General features: G+C 35.7%; 1 protein-coding gene across 6 annotated transcripts in view; it reads left to right on the forward strand.

Moving 5' to 3' along the window:
* RNF180 (ring finger protein 180) overlaps positions 1-20,582 on the forward strand; it is a 192,937-nt gene that overhangs the window by 33,813 nt on the left and 138,542 nt on the right. For 5 of the 6 annotated variants that reach the window (XM_027605364.2, XM_027605363.2, XM_027605362.2 and 2 more), the window contains one exon: positions 1,562-1,696. In XM_027605364.2, coding sequence (XP_027461165.1) covers positions 1,562-1,696 — 135 coding nt within the window. Of the gene's footprint in view, positions 1-1,561; positions 1,697-5,982; positions 6,279-20,582 lie in introns of those variants that run through there. The other variant, XM_027605367.2, reaches the window with a different exon arrangement.

Raw genomic sequence — 20,582 nt, forward strand, 5'->3', positions numbered from 1 at the left:
GGAACATAGGCAGATAGGGAGTTTCTCCATCATTAATTCTAATAGGACCCCTCCTTGCAAGTCCCCACTCTTGGCTGAGAGCTGCTTGTGGTTAAAAGGGAGATGAGGACATAAGACACTAAGAAGAATGAAGAGAGGAGAAAGGAGTGCCAAAGAGGAGAGGGTTTCAACAATGAAGAAAGGGACATGAAGCAGGAGGAGATCAGACATTTGCAAATTAAGATATTCTTGAGATTATTGAGGACAGAGTTTAAACAGAGTAGGCAATTGAACTGAGTTGGGCTCTGACGAGACAGAACTGGGATTAGCTGCAAGAGGGGCATGCTGTGCCCTCCCCCAAGCAGGGTTCCTTAAGTCCTTTAAATGTGGTTAAGGTTCATCAGTGTTCCCTCTTTTATAGTCCTTACAGCTGTTGCAATTTAGTTAATAGCTTCTGTACTACATCTCTGTCTTCACCCTGACCATACTTTAAAAAGTGCCCGCTCCTAACTCCCTCCCCATCCCCGAATAAGTTAAAATTTCTAGGAGTGGGGCCTAGGCATCATTTTTTAAAGCTTCCCAAGTGAATGTAATGATCTTAGGTGGAAAACTGTTGAGCTGTAGCACAGTGAGTACTTCCAAGACAGAAAATACATGTTTTCTGTTGCCAGCTTGTTGCCCCCCAGAGTTTGACTCGCTGTGTGGCATTTGGTTAACTGTCAGTAAATGTTGAATGAGTGAATGAAAAATGACAGAGCCAACAAATGGGGAAATGTGGCCAGGGAAGTTAGTCAGTCCCTTATGGATGGCTTAGTAGACATTTCCTTTCTTTCAAATAAACTGTTACCAGGCAAGTTAATAAATATACTCCACCTATTTTTGGATCCTTATTGGTGTGAAACGCTTCTGCCAGAATGGTCTAATTTACATTATTTACATAAAATCTCCAGTATAAAAATAGACTACACAATTGGTAGGGCTGTTCTCTAAGTCTTTTTGTTTGACTATATACCACAAGATGTAGTAATAGTAACTATTCCATTGAGTACGATATACAAGAGAAATTACTGCATTCAGGATAAGGAATTTTTGCCATCAATTTAAAATAAGCACTCCCCATTTTCACATAATTAACTGCAACTCAATAAATTCTATTATATTTCAGATTTAATGCTGTGGGTATTTAAAACTTCCTATTTAGAAGAATATTTATAGTTCTCTGTTAGGACTCTTTTAAAGCCACTGCATTAACTTGCTTAACTGACCCTTCAGCAGTTGCCTTTTATGACTTTTAGTGAGGGAAAGATGGAAATAAATAGACATAAAATGTTCTGCAAAAATAAAATAAGCTGGTAGTCACTAACAAAATGCATCATCATCATAATTAAATGGAATCGTCAATCCAGGACATAGTTAATAGAGTGCCACTAGCCTAAGACCTGGTAACTAGTAGGCACCTCATTAAATGATAATTCTCTTTCTTCTGATCCACATGTAGCTAATATTGTGGTTACGGTTTAGAAAAATCACATTTAATCTGACACAGTTCAACATTTTAAAAATTGTATTAATTTTTCCACAGATGAAAAGAACTGAAGAATTGATAACTCAAAGTCATAATCAAGAAGACATAAGTATTCTTCGTTGTTGGAAATGTAAAAAATGTATAGCAAGTTCTGGTTGTTTGATGAAGTATCTTGAGAATCAAGTGATTACAGTGAGTACTGTGAGCTCCAGTCTTCAAACACTTTCCTAGTATCCGAATGCTGTGGGCACCACCACTGGTGCACACCTATCCCTGAACACTTGGCTTGGGTTCTTTCACCTTATTTTACTTTACCATTGAAAACATTTCAAAGGGATATTCAGAAGGCAGCCCATCTTCCATGGCTAAAATTAATTTTACCTTTAGCTGCTAACATTAACATGCCCTTAAAGTTTGAAGTGCAATATCATAGATGTAAGTTGAAGGTAATGGTCAGTGTTTTTCGTATCCCCACCATGAATGAACCTTAGTCATAATTAAGTTCAAGATCCTAGTAAGAAATGGAAAACCTATTTTTTATAGATGTATAAATACATATGTATATATTTGTGTGCACATATATATATATTTATTATTCGATACGGGCTTAGAAGAGGAAGTTAATGTGTAATTTGAAAGTCAATAGGAAAATCTAAATAATATTTAAAAGCATTTAATTGGACATCCTGGTAAAAATAAATGGTTTTTAAACAATAAAAATAAAATCCCTAAACTGCTCTAAGAGCATTATGCAAGAGGCAGTATGAGAGAAATACAAACTAGATAGTAATCCATAGACTTTATAGGGCGTTCTCCTTTCAATACAGTGGCTATAATCACCTGTCATTGTTTCCCCTTCTTTGAGAGACACTCAGATTTTGGTTTTTGTTAGTTTTGTTTTTTTGCCTCAGCCATGTGTAATCATGATTATTTCCTTACCACCCTAACAAATTACCCAGCTGGAATTGATAATAGGTAATTTTGGTTGCATACTTACTACATACCAGATACTTCTTAAAAACTGACAAAACATTTTAATTGGGGGGAAAAAAACTTATGCTAAGAGTATTTTGTTGGGTATTATTTACATAGAGTAAAAAAAAAATTAAGTATACAACTTGATAAATTTTTTCAGTCCTTCCTGCTGTGAATGAGATCAAGGTATAAATTCCCATCACTCCAGAAAGTTGTCTTACCCTGTGCCAGCCAGTTCTCTCCTCTCTCTCTCTCTCTCCCTCCCTCCCTCTCATAGGACAATCACTATACTGATGTGTCTATCACTGTACGCGAGTTTTGCCTGTTCTTCACCTTCATTCACATGGAAACATACAGCATGTACTCTTTTGTACCTGACTTATTTTGCTTAGCGTGATGTTTTAGAGATTCATTTATGTTTTGTATTTGTAGTTTTTGGGGGTTTTTTTTGTTTTTACAGAGTAATGCCATTTATCATTTATGGGTATACCACAATTGATCAATTTTTTTCTCTTGTTGGATATTTGAATTTCTAGTTTTGGGTTATGAATAAAACTTCTATCAATATTCTTGTAAAAGACTTTGTGTTTCGTTTTTTCTTTTTTGGTGTGTGTATATATATATGGGAATGAATTCTGAGGGCCCACAGAATAGGTATTTTTTTTTTAATCTATTTACCAAATACTAGTATAACATTGCTATGTCAGGCATTGTTTCTAAATGCTTTACAAATATTAATTCACTTTATAGGCATGCAAATCTCAACTGCAATCCTAAAAGGCAGTAACTAGGCTTTCTCATGCCTGCCTTTTTCTGTAATGCAAAATCTAAATTAGGGAGCTTTCCAGGGTTCTGTTGGGAAGTCAGTCACAGTCCCCTTCATTCATGTTCCAAGCTGAATCTTCCTAAACTTCATTGGTCAGTATTCCTTCCTGGGTCGTTAGAGCAGGTATATTTTAATTTTTTTTAGAAACTGCTACCGGTTTTCCAAAGTGAATGTTAATTTCCAACAGCAGTGATGAGAATTTCAGTTGCTCTACATCTTTGTCAACCCTTTTTCAGACTTTGTAAGTTTAGCCATTCTGGTAGATGTATGCTGGTATATCATTATTGTTTTAATTTGTATTTCCCTACTGATTAATGATGTCAGGTACCTTTACATGTGTTTATTGATTAGGCATTGTTTTAAATGTTTTATATTCCTTATGTATAAGAATAGACTGTCTTGAGGGAGATAATCTCCACTTCATAGGTAAGGAAACTGAGGCACAGACAATTAAATAATTTGCCCCAGATGATACTTTTTCTAAGCAGTGCAGCTAGAATTGGACCTGACATTGAAGGGCTGGGGCAAGAAGTCTAAACTACACCCTCTCTTTGCTCCCTTTGTTCCTCTCTCAGGATATCATGCAATTTCACACCTTCTCAATATAGTGGCTGATACTTTTATTTACCTGCAGAACTCTGAGTCATTAATTCATTTAATAGTTATTTAATGAGCCAGAAAATTTTAAATGCTACTTTACGATGTATTGGCATGGATTGTGGAAGAGAGTGATGCAGAATACAAAAAAAAAAAAAAAAAAAAAAAAATTCTAGTTCTCTAGGAGCTTTATTTTATATTTATTTTTTATTTTATTTTTTTAGGAACTTTAAACCTAGTTGAAAACAGGCCAAGCAGTGTATCCTGATTTGATAAGTACAGTAGCAAAGGAATGTGAACCAACTGCTCCCTGGGCTAGTTATGGAAGGCTTCCCAGAAGAACCAAAAAAATAAAAAATAAAATAAACACACACACAAAAAAAACTTTTTAAGTATAATTTGTAAGCCATAAAATTCATCCATTGTAAGAATACAGTTAAATGATTTTTAGTAAATTTTGAGTTGGGCAACCATCACTATAATTTTAAAACTTTCCTTTACATGAGGAATTTTCCTTAGGCCCATTTGTCCTGCACCCATGCCCAGCCCCAGGTAACCACTGATCTGCATTTTTGTCACCATAGTTTCATATTTAAAATAAAATGTATATGTATACTTTTTTATATATACATAGACATATATAGCTATTGAAACTCTTATAAGATAAAAAATACATAAAATAATTTATGTTAAATATATATTAATAGAAATAAATCTATATTCATATGTTTGTATTTCCATAAAATATTAAAATATATGCATGCAAAATAAGACATAGATACATAAAACCTACTAAAAACTAAGCTTCAGAATAAGTCAGTATCATTGTTAAGTCTAGGAAAAGGAGTCTGTAATCAAGGATCCTAAAGGGGCTTCTAAGGTAGTGGTCATATTAATTAAACTGAGTAGTGGGTATATTGGTATTTGTTTCTCTTTCAATCTTTCTTTAAACTATAGAAACACTTTACATTTTACAAATGGAAACATTTCATAAAAATTATTAACAATGAACAAGAGATCAGTTTTAATTAAAGGAAACTAAAATAAAATACGGAGTCTAAACATAATTTTATCAGATGCTATACTGAAAGAATACTAAATTTATCACCTATTAAATTATCTTTATTGCCTATTTAACTATGCAGTTAAAAATACATGTGTATAAAATAAGTTTGTTTCTGAAAGTGTTGTGTTGTTTTAATTTCTGTAAATGAAATCACACTGTAAGTGGGTCTTCTTGCAGGAATTGTTGCTTTCACTTAAATCGCCATGTTTAGTACAGTTCCCGCTTGTTCTCACTTTGGTGTAGTATTCCGGCGAATTGATATATGACAGTGTATAATTCATTCCACCTTTGATAGACATTTGAGTCTTATAGAGTTTTGCTCTAATAAACAGTGTTGTTGTGAGCTCTCTGGTACATACCTTGGCACCCATGGGCGGGAGCACAGATGCGGCAGCGTCCTCAGGCGTCTGCGCGCTCCGCCTCACTGGGCAGCACTAAGCTGTTTCCACTGACAGTGTTACAAGCGGTGGTTGAGCATTGTTTATCACCCCCCGTCGTCACTAGCACTCAACATCTTATTTCTGAGGCTCTTTGTATTTTCTGTAAAAGTGTCTTTTTTTCTTGCCTGTTTTTTAGTAGGTGGTTTTGCTTTGGTTTCTTAAAGGTTTTTTGTTTTTGTTTTTTGGTTTTTTTTGTATTCTAAATACTAATCCTTTATTGGTTTTTCTATAGCAAGTATCTTTGGCCAGTTTGTGTAACTTGTATTTCACTCTTTGTGGTACTTTTTAATGAACAGAAGTTCATCATGTACTTAGTTGAATTTATTAGTCATCTCCTTCATGTTTTGTACTTTTTGTTTAAGAAATTGTTCTGTGCCCTGAGGGGAAGATTTTTTCCTTTCCTTTTACTGAATATCAAAGTTGACATTAGCAAGTTTCCTTCTGTCTTCCTCTGAGTAACACATTTATTGCTCGTTCACCCTTACACTGAGATTATAACCCAACTTTATGTAGGAAGTCCCCCTTAGAATCTCCTCACCCTGAGTGAACCTCAGACTGCGTCTCCTGTCTTCAGCACCCCATGCAGACTTGAAATGGCCCTCAGAACAACATAGAAGATCAGGAAACTGGGAAGACAACATCCATAGCTTTTGGCTCAAGAACCACATTTCTTTAGCCCTGTGCATGCCATGAAATGGAGGTCTCACACTCTGCTTTTCAGTACCACAAAACTGGATACTGGGATCTCAGTAACTTTTGCTGCAGAATAACCAAATACCTTCAAAACCAAGCTTACTAGAGGAAACAGCACAGAGGCAGTCATCACTTCTTCTTTCATAATACTGAGAAGATATATCAGCTTGGTGGAAGGTAGGTCATGTGTGAAACTTGAGCTGTAAGGGAATCTGGGACATTTGAACTTCAGCTTTCCAGCCACTGGCAGGTAGTAAGGCATGCAAGAGGGAATTTGAAATGGAATTTTGAGACAGTTTACAATGTCCACAAGAGAAAAGGGGCTCCTACCCCACCGTTTAGGCCTGAGATACATGAAATATGAGCAAGAACCAAAACCAGAATCAAAATAACAAAAACCCCAAAAACTTAAAAATGAAATGACAGAAATGCTCTCCGTTTGTGAAGTCTTGGCCAGTGGCTAAGAATGATATCTCCTCAGTTTTAGTTCTTTAGTCAGTTTTGATACAGCTTTGGACATGTCAAGTTTATGTGGCCGATAGAACATTCCAATAGAGATTTGTAGGAGGCTGCAGATTCTAAGGATATGGGATTGAGAACAGAGATTGAGAACTAAAAGTGTGGATTTGGGAGTCATCAGCATACAAGTGGAGAGTGCGCCTGTGACAGTACATGAGATCACCGTGCACGGTGTGAATGGAGTGAGAAAGAGGGCCTAGGAGCATTTAAAGGATGGACAGAAAAAATGAAGTGCACACAGTAGAAAGAAAGAGGAGCAAGAAAGGTAGGACTGAAAATCAGGATACAGTGTTACACAATTCAGTGGATGGGTATCTCCTAGGAAGAGGGGTTAGTTAATAGCACTGGGGATCGTGGGGAGATGTCAAACACCAGACACTGGCTTCAGAGTACAGGTTGTACACTGCACAGTTCTGCAGGGTGCTGGTCTGTGGGGGTGCCCTCCAGATTTGGGTAGAATTGGCATACAAACTGGCTGTATGTAGAGACCCTGCATGACAATTAATAGTGTACATTGGCTTTAGCAAAGAGGAGGTCAAGGTTTACTGTAGTTGAGAGAGTTGAAGGCCAAGTACCAGGTTCTGGTGAGTTGAGGAAAATGGGGACTGAGGAATGGTCCAACACTTACTTTAAAGCATTATAATTATTGGGTTATGACTCTTTTTCAGTTACAGACTGTGAGGTGGTTCAGCTTTAAAACTCCATTGCCAGCACCAAGGTGGCCATGATATGATCACTGAATGTTGAATCGAGTGTTGGGTTATACACCTCTTCCACCTTTTTTGTCTACATATTTTGTTCATTTTCTCTCTGACTTTATTAACCTGATGTTATCTTTCTTTTGATGGCTATAATGTTGAAGTAAATCATATTGCTTATTTTTAAATATTTTTATGTTCCCTTTTGTTAGTGTCGGCATATATTTATTTCATACTTAATCTTTCCACATGCTGTAGACTTAATGGTATTGCCTCTACAAGCTCATGGTGAAGTCTTATTCCCCAGTGTGTTTGTATCTGGAGATGGGTCTTTAGGAGGTAATTAAAGTCAAATGAGATCTTAAGGATAGGGCCCTAACCTGAAAAGACTGTGTCCTTATAAGAAGAAGAGAGAGATCTCTCTTTCTGTCCACGATGTGCGCTCTCAGTGAGAAGGGGGCCATCTGCAAGCTAAGAAGACAGGTCTTACCAGTATCTGAGCATGCTGCCACTTTGATCTCAGATTTCTAGCCTCCAGAACTGTGAGGAATAAATGTCTTCTGTTTAAGCCACACAGGCTATGGTATTTTGTTAAGGCAGCCCAAGCTAAGACACAACAAACAGTTCCAGTAATAGACACTAGAAATTCAAACAAGACCAGAAGAGAGATGCCCTGCCCTTGCGAAGCTTTTGGCATAGTGGTCGATCATAAATATTAATTTACTGGCCATGTTAATGGCAAAAAGGAAAAGTATAAGGAGCCATAAAGAACAGGACATAGACAGGATTGAACTGACTTGTAACAGGAAGGTTTGTCTGAGGAAGTGACTTGTGTGGAGATATGATGGAGTAGTGACAGCAGTACACGAGGTAGCACACTCTAAGCTTTGGGACCAGCATGTTGAAAGGCCCTGTGGTGGAGAGAATGTGGGATATCCATGGAACTAGAAGATTTCCATGATTGGAGTTCAGAGATCAAGAGGGAGTTTGGCAAGACTTGAAGCTAGAAAGAAAACTATTAGATCACTTATGGTCTTGTAAACCAAATCAAGGACTTTGATCTTTATTCTAAAGAGCTGGGAAGTTACTGAAAAGGAGTGATACGACCATTGAATTTTAAAGAGATTATCTTGGTTGTGTGAAGAATGAATTTTTAGAAAGTTGACAAGATTGAATGTGGGAAGACCTTAAGTGAGGCCTTCAATAATTTTTTAATTCATTCTGACCTTTTGAGTAAAAAAAAGTTTTCACCCTGAAGTACTTTCTTCGAGTACAAATAGAAAAAAAAAAAAAAGGCAGTGTAATAGAATTCGGTTCCTTTACATTTGTAACACTTTAATAATGTAAATGACATGTTTGTTACCCAATCTTTTCGTTGTTACACTTATAGCCATGTAATTAACTGATAGTTGGTTCACTTATAAGAAATTAGCTGAGGGAGTATTAATGCTAACATTGGAAATGCCAAATGTTAAACATCTTTCAAAATATATAATATTAAATTGTCAGGGTCAACTTTTTACATTAAACCTGTCTGCTTAATTAAAAATCTTAAAGATCACTTAATGATAAAAAGATAATAAAATTTGTAATTTTAAATTTAAATGAAGTTCTCCCTATACACAGCAACCAGAAATGTTCCCTACCCTTAAAGAACAAACAAAACAACAATGCCTTAGCTCCCCCTGCTGCTTGAACAAATTATTTCATTTATGAAATATTTTGTCAGTGATTTCTCTGACAGCATTAAGTGAAATTGGCTGTTACTTTCTCTTTCTTCTCTTCCTTCTTCCCCCACACATAAATTTGAGACATGAAAAAACTGTCTAGTAAGGTTTTTTTAAGTCCTAATTATATAGTTTTTGTGACTTTCAGTTTAATTTTTTTCCAAAGGAGATAACCTCTCATGCCATTACTTTAAAGGTTTTAAATTCCTAAAATCAGGTTGTTTCCATTGTAGTCATTCATCTTAAAATACATCTGTTAAAAGTTGTCTTATCACATACATCTGTGATTCTTAAAAATTAGGCGACAGGAGACTTATAAACTTAATAGTGTGAGTTAAACTATATTAGAAGTAAATATCATGAATATTACATATATTTTCTAAGACCCTGTGTAAGTACAGGTGAAGTAGTTGGCGGTCTCATTTATGATTGAGGCTCCTTTGTTGACCCTGGCTGTCTTTGTTTGCTGTATCTAAGTTTCCTGAAGAAAAACAGAACACTACATTCTTCACCCAGCCTTTCATATTCCTCTCACCTGTATCAGTTACTGTAATTGATTTTCCTCTTCTTCTGTTGACATGAAACTATGCTTTAACTCTTAACTATTTAGACGAAAATGTGTGCTTGCTTTACATTAATAGTTCTCAAAGATCAGGTCCCATTCAGAATCAACTGTAGAATTTTTTTCTAAACCTACCTTTCCTCTTATATAAGTTAGTGTATCATATTTGGTTAACTTAAAAGTAAGTTATGTCTCAAGGTCTTGTTTTTTTGTTTTGTTTTTTGTAAGCCTAGGGAAAAGTAGTATCATGGCTTAAAACATACTGATGCTAAAGATATCAAAAAGTTGATTGCCTGAAAACGATAGTATTTATTTGATACAGGAAGTAACGGTGGAAGCTCAGTGACTGAGGACAGAAGTTCTGAAGCCTGACTGCCTGGTGGAAATCCTTGCTTTACTACTTTTGTGACCTTGGACAAGTTACTTAAAAGTTACTTAAAAGTTACTTAATTTCTGGGGCGCCTGGGTGGCTCAGTTGGTTAAGCGACTGCCTTCGGCTCAGGTCATGATCCTGGAGTCCCGGGATCGAGTCCCACATCGGGCTTCCTGCTCAGCAGGGAGTCTGCTTCTCCCTCTGACCCTCTTCCCTCTCGTGCTTTCTATCTCTCATTCTCTCTCTCTCTCAAATAAATAAATAAAATCTTTAAAAAGTTACTTAATTTCTCTTGTCTTAGTTTCCTTGTCTATAAAACAGTAAAAATCCTTAAAACAATGCCTGGGCATAGTACGCACAGTATAAATGTTAGTGCGCTAGTAAAAGTAAGTACCTTCTAAAATACCTTTCACCTACCTAGAACTATACCTCCAATTTATTCTCACAAGAATGTTCAAGAAGCATCTCTACTATTTATAGCCGGTGATGGTTTCTTAGTTATTATGGTCAATCTTACAAGATTAAATATGATCACTTTATATGATTAAATAATATAATGGAGTATGCACAATGAAATAACAAAATGAGGTAATAAATGTAAGGTACCCAGCATAGTCCCTGGCATGCATGTATATATACCCACATATATATTACTTCATTTTTTGTGTGTGTATACACACACACACACACATATATATAAATTTTCACTCCCTTTATATGGTTAACACTGTGTCTAGTGATCATTCAGTAAATATTGATAGGTTGATTGTCATTAACTTAACTTACTTTGACATTAATATGCTACTGTTCTTTGTACCAATGTAGAAATATTTACTTAGTTCATATATAGATAAAACCTTGAGAAGTCAGAGACTAAGTTTTGTATCTAATAATGAAGCAAAGATGACTTTATTTGTGCATTTCAGTTTGTATTCTCAATAACAGTCTTTTAAAGAATTTGTCACGGTTAGACTAATCTCAATAAAGGTCAGCTCCTAACGTGAGGGGCTAAATGTGTATGAGGCCAGATGTTTGTGAGATAATTCTATTCTGCTTGTGAGATTAATTCTATTCTGCAAAAGTATTATCTGTACCTTCATTTTGTTTCAAAGGCAAAAAATTTAGGTAAAGCTAGACTGATTGTTATTGAGTCATTTTCGGTAAGTTTCTCAAGATTCTTTAACAAACAGATTTGTATAGTCCACTTAAATTTGTTACGATGAGCTTTGGCTCATATATGACCAAATTGTTAAAAATTCATATTTTTAAAGGAATTTTTTCTAAGAATACAGGAAGTAAAAGCGAGCACATTTGAGGTTGAATCATGTTGCATATATCAGTTGATTTCTTTTTATTACTGAATATTACTATATTATAGGGATTGTGTGGTGGTTTATCCATTGTAGGGATGCCATAGTTGTTTGGGGCATTTAGGATGTTTACAGTTTTGAGCTATAATACAGTTGTTAGGAATATTTGTACGCAAATCTTTATGTGGACATATATTTTCCTTTCTCTTGGTTATTGCCAATTACTGCTAGGTCTCATGGTAAGTGTAGGCATTGCTCTTCAAGAGACTGACCGACAGTTTTCTAAAATGACTATACCATTTGGGGCGCCTGGGTGGCTCAGTCGTTAAGCGTCTGCCTTCGGCTCAGGTCATGGTCCCAGGGTCCTGGGATCAAGCCCCGCATTGGGGCTCAGCGGGAAGCCTGCTTCTCCCTCTCCCACTCCCCCTTCCTGTGTTCCCTCTCTCACTGTCTCTCTTTCTGTCAAATAAATGAATAAAATCTTTTTAAAAAAATGACTATACCATTTTGCTTTCGCGCTGGCAATGTGTGAGATTTTCCCTTGCTCTGTGTCAGGACTGATCTCGCTAGTTCTTTTTTTTTTCCTTCTCCTTCCCTTCCTCATCCTCCTCTTTTTCTTCCTTGTGAACTTTTTAAATAAATGTACAGTGGAATACATTGTGGTTTGAATTTGCATTTCTCCAGTGACTAGTGATGTTCTGCCTTTTTTCATGTAGTTTTGAACATTAGTATGTCTCCCTCTGTGAAGTGTCTGTTAAAATCTTGTGCTCATTTTTAAAATTGTGGGTTTTTTCTTACTTAGTTGTAAGAGGTTTTTTTTTTTTATATTCTGGCTAAAAATTTCTTGTTAGATACAGGTTGTGTGAATTTTCTTCCAATCTGTGGTTCGTATTTTTATTTCCTTAGTGATACCTTTCAAACAGTTGGTGGTTTTAATTTTTATGAAATCCACCTTATCGTTTTGTTCTTTATCGGTTGTGTTTTTCTGTTCTGAGAATACATTTCCTATCATAGGGTTTTCTCCTCTGTTTTCTTTTAGACACTTTGTACTTACAGCTTTTATTTTTTAGGACTCATATCCATTTTGAGTTATTTTTATGTATGGTGTACTGTAAGCATTAGGTTTTTTTGTTTTGGGTTTTTGGTTTTCTTTTAAGCTCATATGGTTACCCAGTGGTTCCATCACCAATTATTGAAAAGTATATCTTTTCTCATTACCTGGAATATTTACCAAAAATTAATTGACCATGTATACAGGTCTACATTTGGATTCTGTTCCATTGATCTAATAAGTGTTGAAATTAGATAGTGTATGGCCTCTACCTCCCTTTCTCTGTTGCAGAATTTCTTGGGGTGTTTTAGGTCATTTTGCATTTTCACATAAATTTTGTAATCTATCGATTTCTACAAATAAGCCTGCTGGGATTTTTTTTCTTTAATTTTTTTATTGTTATGTTAATCATCATACATTACATCATTAGTTTTTGATGTAGTGTTTCATTGTTTGTGTATAACACCCAGTGCTCCAATCAGTATGTGCCCTCTTTAATACCCATCACCAGGCTAACCCATCCCCCCACCCCTCTCCCCTCTAGAACCCTCAGTTTGTTTTTCAGAGTCCATCGTCTCTCATGGTTCATCTCCCCCTCTGATTTCCCCCCCTTCATTCTTCTCCTCCTGCTATCTTCTTTTTTTTTCTTAACATATATTGCATTATTTGTTTCAGAGGTACAGATCTGTGATTCAACAGTCTTGCACAATTCACAGCGCTCACCATAGCACATACCCTCCCCAATGTCTATCACCCAGCCACCCCATCCCTCCCACCCCCCACCACTCCAGCAAGCCTCCGTTTGTTTCCTGAGATTAAGAATTCCTCATATCAGTGAGGTCATATGATACATGTCTTTCTCTGATGGACTTATTTCACTCAGCATAACACCCTCCAGTTCCATCCACGTCGTTGCAAATGGCAAGATCTCATTCCTTTTGATGGCTGCATAATATTCCATTGTGTGTATATGTGTGTGTGTGTGTATACACACACACACACACACACACATATATATACACACACCACATCTTTATCCATTCATCTGTCGATGGACATCTTGGCTCTTTCCACAGTTTGGCTATTGTGGACATTGCTGCTATAAACATGGGGATGCACATACCCCTTCGGATCCCTACATTTGTATCTTTGGGGTAAATACCCAGTAGTAAGCCTGCTGGGATTTTGAATGGGATTGTGGTGAATCTGTAAATTAATCTGGGAAGAACTGATCTCTTAAAAACATGGTATATACCTTGGTTCAATTAGGTCTTTAATTTCTTTGTATAGTGTTCTGTAGTTTTCAGTGGACAGGTCTTAAATATATTCCATTAAATTTATACCTAATGGGGTCATGTTTTTGGATGCTTTTCTAAGTGATTTTTTTTTTCCAATCACACTTGTGTTTTTCTTTTTTTTTAATTATGTTAATCACCATACATTACATCATTAGTTTTTGATGTAGTGTTCCATGATTCATTGTTTGCGTATAACACCCAGTGCTCCACGCAGAACATGCCCTCTTTAATACCTGTCACCAGGCTAACCCATCCCCCCACCCCCTCCCCTCTAGAACCCTCAGTTTGTTTCTCAGAGTCCACAGTCTCTCATGGTTTGTCTCCCCCTCCGATTTCCCCCCCTTCATTTTTCCCTTCCTACTATCTTCTCTTTTTTTTTTTTTTTAACCTATAATATATTATTTGTTTCAGAGGTACAGGTCTGTGATTCAACAGTCTTACACAATTCACAGCGCTCACCATAGCACATACCCTCCAATTCTTAATCTCAGGAAATCTAAATGATATTTTAAACATTTTCGTTCCTATTATTTGTTGTTAATATACAGAAATGTGACACACAAAAATTTATATTGACATTGTATACTGATATTATGCAAATTTCTTAATTTAAACAGCCTTTTGGTGAATCCCTTAGTATCTTCCTCATATTATGTTGACTGTGAATAAAAATGTTACATTGTTCTTTTTTAAAAATTGTGCTAAAATATACATAATATAAAATTTACTAGTGATATTTAGTACATTTACAGTGTTGCACAGCCATCATCACTGTCTAATTCCAGAACATTTTCATCCTCCCGAGAGGAAAGCTCATACTCATTAAGCTGTCACTCTCCATTTACCCTTCCCCCAAAGCCCAGGCAGCTACTGATCTGCTTTATATCTATAGATGCACTAGACTCTGGATATTTTACATTAGTGCAGTCCTACAATATGTAGCCTTCTGTGTCTGCCTTCTTTTACTCAGCATAATGTTTGCAAGGTTTATCCGTGTTATAGCATGTATCACTATTTTATTTCTTTGTCTTCATCACTTATGTTCTCTGTTATTTTTTTCTTTATTAGCCATCTTAGTGGATGAGAAGTTGTATCTTGTTTTGTTTATTTTTAATCTGTGTGTCTCTTTTCTTTTTCCTGCCATACTCTGCTGACTTGGACCATCAATACAGTGTGGTATAGAAATAGTGAGGATAAATTGTATATGTGTAACACACCTTTATCCAGTCGTCTGTCAGTCAACACTTAGATTGCTTCCATATCTTGGCTATTATAAGTAAGGCTGCAATAAACATAAATGTGTATCTGTCTTTTCAAAGTAGTGTTTTCATTGTTTTTTGGAGAGGGGGCAGGTAAATTACCCATTAGTGGAATTACTGGATCATATGGTACTTCTATTTTTAATTTTTTAAAGAGCCTCCATACTGTTTTCCACAGTGACTGTACCAATTTATATTCCCACCAACAGTGCTCGCCAAGTACTTTTTTCTCCACATCCTTCTCAACACCTATTATTTCTTGAGCTTTTTATTTTAGCCCTTCTGACAGGTGTAAGGTGATACCTCATTGTGGTTTTGATTTGCATTTTCCTGATGATTACTGATGTTGAGCATCTTTTCAGGGGTCTGTTGGCCATCTGGAAAAATGTCTACTCGTGAGTTCTGCCCATTTTTTTCATTGGATTGTTTTCGGGGTTTTTTGGTGGTGGAGTTACATAAGTTCTTTGTATATTTTGGAGATTAACCCCTTATTGGATATATCATTTGCAAATATCTTCTCCCACTCAGTAGGTTGCCTTTTGGTTTTGCTGATGCTTTCCTTCGCTTGTACAAAAGTTTTTTTTATTTTGACATAGTCCCAACAGTTTATTTTTTTCTTTTGTTTCCCTTGCTTTAGGAGACATATCTAGAAAAACATTGCTATGGCCAATGTCAAAGAAATTACTGCCCATATTCTCTTCTAGGATTTTTGTGGTTTTAGGTGTCATATTTAGGTCTTTAATCCATTTTGAGGGGTTTTTGTGTGTGTCCGTTTGTATGGTGTTAGAATGTGGTCAAGTTTCATTCTTTTGCATGTAGCTGTCCAGTTTTCCCAGCGGTATTTATTGAAGAGACTGATGAGATCTTGCCATTTGCCACAACATGGATGCACCTAAAGGGTATTATACTAAGTAAAATAAGTCAGACTGAGAAAGACTAATACCATATGATTTCTCTCATTTGTAGAATTTTTAAAAATGAACAAACAAAAACCAGAATCAGACCCATAAATACAGAGAACAAACTGATGTTTGCCAGAGGGAAGGGGTTGAGAGGATGGGCAAAATGAAGGGGAGTGGAAGATAGAGACTTACAACTCTGGAATGAATAAGTCATAGGGATAAAAGATACAACATAGGGACTATGTTATATGGTGACAGATAATAGCTACACTTACGGTGAGCATACCATAACATATAAACTTGTCAAATCACTGTGTCGTACACCTGAAACTAATAAAATATTTTTGATACACAATCAAATAATCAACTATAATCAAATATAACTATAGTGTCAACTATAATCAAATAAAAACATGAAAAACATTCTAGACCCAGAATTATAACCAGAAAGAGCAGGAGCATGGAGATGGCTAAACCCCTAAGACCCAGGAACACAGTGTGTGCTGACAGACAGGAAGATAAATGTAAAGTAGGGAAGAGCAAGGAAAAGCTGGCAACCAAGAGGATGAATTGAAACCTAAGCCACTTTCATTGTCTCTGATCTTGATATTGTAAATATGTGTCAGAAAAACTAGACCCCTTCATCATAGAGTTAGATATGCATCCCTCTGGCCCAGAGGTGGAGAAGCTGAACTGGGATTCAGGGGGAGTTGAAGTTACAGCGTTGTTGAACTGACTGTCCCACTTGAACAAGGTGAGCCAGCATAATAAAACTATGGGGATGGAGGACAGACCGGGAAATGGGGAGGAAGATATGACTATGAAGGGCCAGCATGCAAGAATTTGAGGAAGATAGTGGAACTGTTTCATATCTTGCTTGTAATTATGTATAGTCAACCCTATGCATTTCTCAAAACCCAGGGGACTGTATACTACAGGGTAATTTTACTGTACATAAAATGTTGTAAATGAAGGTGAAATAAAAACTATTTCATAGAAACAAACCCTACAAGCTAAAGAGTATAAGGTCAGTATGCTAATTTAACTCTATTTAAACTGGCCACGGAAGACTGCAATAGGCAACTTGTAAAATACCAGTCATAGCTGCATCAAAAAACATGAACAACTTAGGAATAAATGTACACATTATGTATAAGACCTGTCTATTGAAAACTACAAAATACCTTTAAAAGAACTAGGGAAGAAATAGCGGTGTATATCTCAGGAATAAAAATTGGTTTAGCATTAAAAAACCAGTAATATAATTCAATATACTAGTAGAATACAGAAGGAAAAAAATGAACATTTTGATACATGTGGAAAAATTATTTAATAAAACTCAATACCCATTCATGATAAAAACTCAGAAAATGGAAAAGGAAACTTTTTTTAATTTACATCTTATTTTTTATCTGAGTGTAGTTGACACAATAGTCCATTTTTCATTTCAGATAGAGTTTGTATCTTTAGATATACCGTTTGGTGTTTAAGACTTTTTGTTTTACTTGTGTTTTACTTTTAGTACTTGAATATATTTATAATAGCTGATTTAATGTCTTTATCTGCTTATTCAGTCATTTTCACCTTTTTCTGGGTATATTTCCATTGATCAGTTTTTTTTTTTCTTGGTTATGGGTCATTTTTGCTTTGCACATATTTTCTTTTTTTGGTAGGTTGGACAGTTAGATTTAATACTACTGAGTGAATATTATTGTCTTGCTTTAAAGAGTGTTTTAGCAGGCATATAAGTTACTAGTGATTGAATTTCATCTTTTGCAGGCTTATTTTTAAGTTTTTATAGGATTTTTTTTAGTAGCCTTTACTCTAGGGCTAGTTTAGCTCTCCTCTTTAAGGCAGGACTCTTCTGGAATCCCCTAAATACCTGAGATGTTCAGTGAGATCTTTCTACTCTAGCTAATTGGAACATGAACATCTTCCCTACTTGCTGTGAGCCCTGTGTCAATAAAGTTTACTGTAGATGTAAGACTAGTAGATGTCTTTTCCTTGGTAAATTTTCTTTATCTGGTTCTCTCGTATCTCACGCAACATGTGTTCCTACTGGTATTCAAAGATTCAGAGGAATCTTTATGCAATTATCTGGAACTTTTTCTGTTTGTAGGCTTCTCCTTGTCAATACAGTGTCCTATAAACTCTAGCTATTTAGCCTCTATATACTTCAATCCAGTCTTCATTTTATTAACAAGGGTGCTATGATCTTGGGTCCTCCTCCCTCCATCAAGATTCTGAAAGTTCCCTAGGGCAGAAATCAAGGGTGATTTTTAAGGCTCACCTCATTTATGTTTCTTCTCTCAGGGATCACAGTCCTGCAGTTCTTTTGCCCAACATCTTAAAACAATTTTTTAATATATTTTACCTAGTGTTATCTATTATAATGCTGAGAGCATGTCCAATACCACTTAGTTCTGCCTTGCCAGAATCAGAAGTAGTTTATTTTATTTTTACTTGAATCAATTTTCAAGTAAAATTTTAATTATCTAATATAATATATTCTCCCATTAAAGCAATAATGAGAAAGTTAAAGTTTCCTTTTAGTAACTTCTAATCTTGGTCTTTCTTCCTTCACATCTAACCAATGTTGTCAACTTGGTACATGGCCTCTTAGGCACTTTTTCTATTTATGTTTGTTTCCTTAGAAAAGTTATAATACTGCTTATTTTTAGGCTGTATATGCTTTTAATAGTATATCTCAGAGTGCGGTTATTTCTCTTTCACTTGACTTTTTAAAAATAACAAACAGTATGTAATAGATGTGTATCTTATTAGTACAAACAAATCTAGCTCACATTCTTTACATGTCATGGTACTATTTTCAGCAAGAATAGAGATTGATCCTCAGTAGCTCATCTTCTGGACTTGCTGCAAATTCTTTCCATTTTTTCTAGGCATTTCCAGCCCTCCTGGGATGTTGCCCTATTTCTCTCTTCCTCACGTATACCTTTTGCCTGGAGACAGACAAACATCCATTCCACCCCTGATAAAAATACCCCAGGGCCTTTTTCTGTTTCTGGTTTTCACCACTTTGATATGGACCATTCTTTGTGTTGTTCTCATCTATTCTGTACTTGGAACTTGGATACATTGTGCTGCTGTTTTCTCAATTTTTCAGAGGCTCCTCATAATTTCTGGTTCACTGAAATCTCCCCATCTATATTTTCTAGTTCAGCTCTTGGTTACTTTCTGTAACTGTCTTTGATAGGTTCTTTGTTTTGAGAGGGAGGATAGACTAGAATATGTACTCACTTTACTATCTTCAAACCAGTAGTTACTTCCCTCTGCCTGAATTTTTCCTTCTTTCATTTTATGAGAATCTAGAATAAAATAAAGCTTTGTATGCCTGCCCGACGCTCTTGTGAGGACACAGGTATTAGGGAGCACTAAGATGATGGAGCTAGAGACTGTTCCTAGTATCTCCTCCTCTCTTCCTAACTTTGCTTCTGTTCAATAATACCTTCTTTATTTTGACATGGACTTACCTTGCCCTTATATATTCTTACTATTCACGTGGTAAGTTGCATTCTGTTAGCCAGATTTAGAGTTCAGGCATCATTAATAAAATTATAAAGTTTCTCTTTGGCCCACTATAAACCCTTCTCAGCAGACTTTATATTTGCCTTTGAAATATTTTCAACCTGTGTTGTTGATTTTTGAAACATGACAAATGGAAAATTTTCAGACCTTTTAACAAAAGTATTTTTTCCCTGTTACAATCTTGAATTTCGCTTAGCCCTGTTGTTTATAGTATATAAAATACAGTTGTGTACAGTATATGAAATAATGAAATGTGGTCTAACAGAGAACAATAGCTCATGTCCCTTTCCCATTTTAATTAATTTGTGGTTTTTTGGGAGCCTGACAGAAATCAGATAAAGATGGTTTCTTTATAGATCTTTCTGATATGTAAATAAATCATACTGAAACTTTTCTTGTATACTGGGCCACCGTTTAGTATCTTAAGATGTATTCATGGAAGAGAAAAGTGATATAGGTCCCAAAGGAACCAACTTGGGAAATTAAACCTAGAAATTCTGGGTGATCTTGGTTCCAAGTCACAATCTAATGTAGATTATTCAGCAAAGGTTCTTAAAGAGATTCTGTCTTGTTTCATTCTTGTCACTGTGAATACAGACTTAGCAGGTATGTCTAGCAATTTCCTTACTTATTTTGTTAATCTAATTATAGTATCTAATAATGCCACTGCTGGTGAAATCTAAAAAGCATTGTGCTTTGGCAACTTGGAAAAGCTACTTCTATGTAAAATCTGATCCTGGGAATGGGTATGTGGACAGAAGCCTTATTTTTTCCCTGTTCTCAAGAAACTCTATTCTGCCATCATAAAATGAAATTTTGTATACCCAGAAGGGAGCTTAGCAATTATCTAGAGTTTTTTTTACAGGGGAAGAAACTGAGACCCAGAGAGGTAAAGGCAAATTGGCCTAAGGTTTGCTAAGGTAATAAAGAGTCCTATATCTCCACGCTGGCCTGCCCTGCATTTTTCTGATATGTATATAGTTTCACCTGTATATCACATTTATTTCTACATATCTGTTTCAGAAAGCCAAAGTTATCTCTCTCTAAAATTATTTTGTTCTAATGCAGCTGAAATTTAGTTGAGGCTTTTCTACTTGCCTATGCAATTATTCTTCTCCCCCATCCTGTTGTACTTTGAGTATCTCAATAGATTATATAGCAACTTCTTTATTATCATTAGTAGAGTCCAGATGGAATCAGGGATTAAAGACCTGGGAAAGTTGTCATGAATGG

This window comes from Zalophus californianus, chromosome 5 (genome assembly GCF_009762305.2).
Source record: "Zalophus californianus isolate mZalCal1 chromosome 5, mZalCal1.pri.v2, whole genome shotgun sequence".
Lineage (NCBI taxonomy): Eukaryota > Metazoa > Chordata > Mammalia > Carnivora > Otariidae > Zalophus > Zalophus californianus.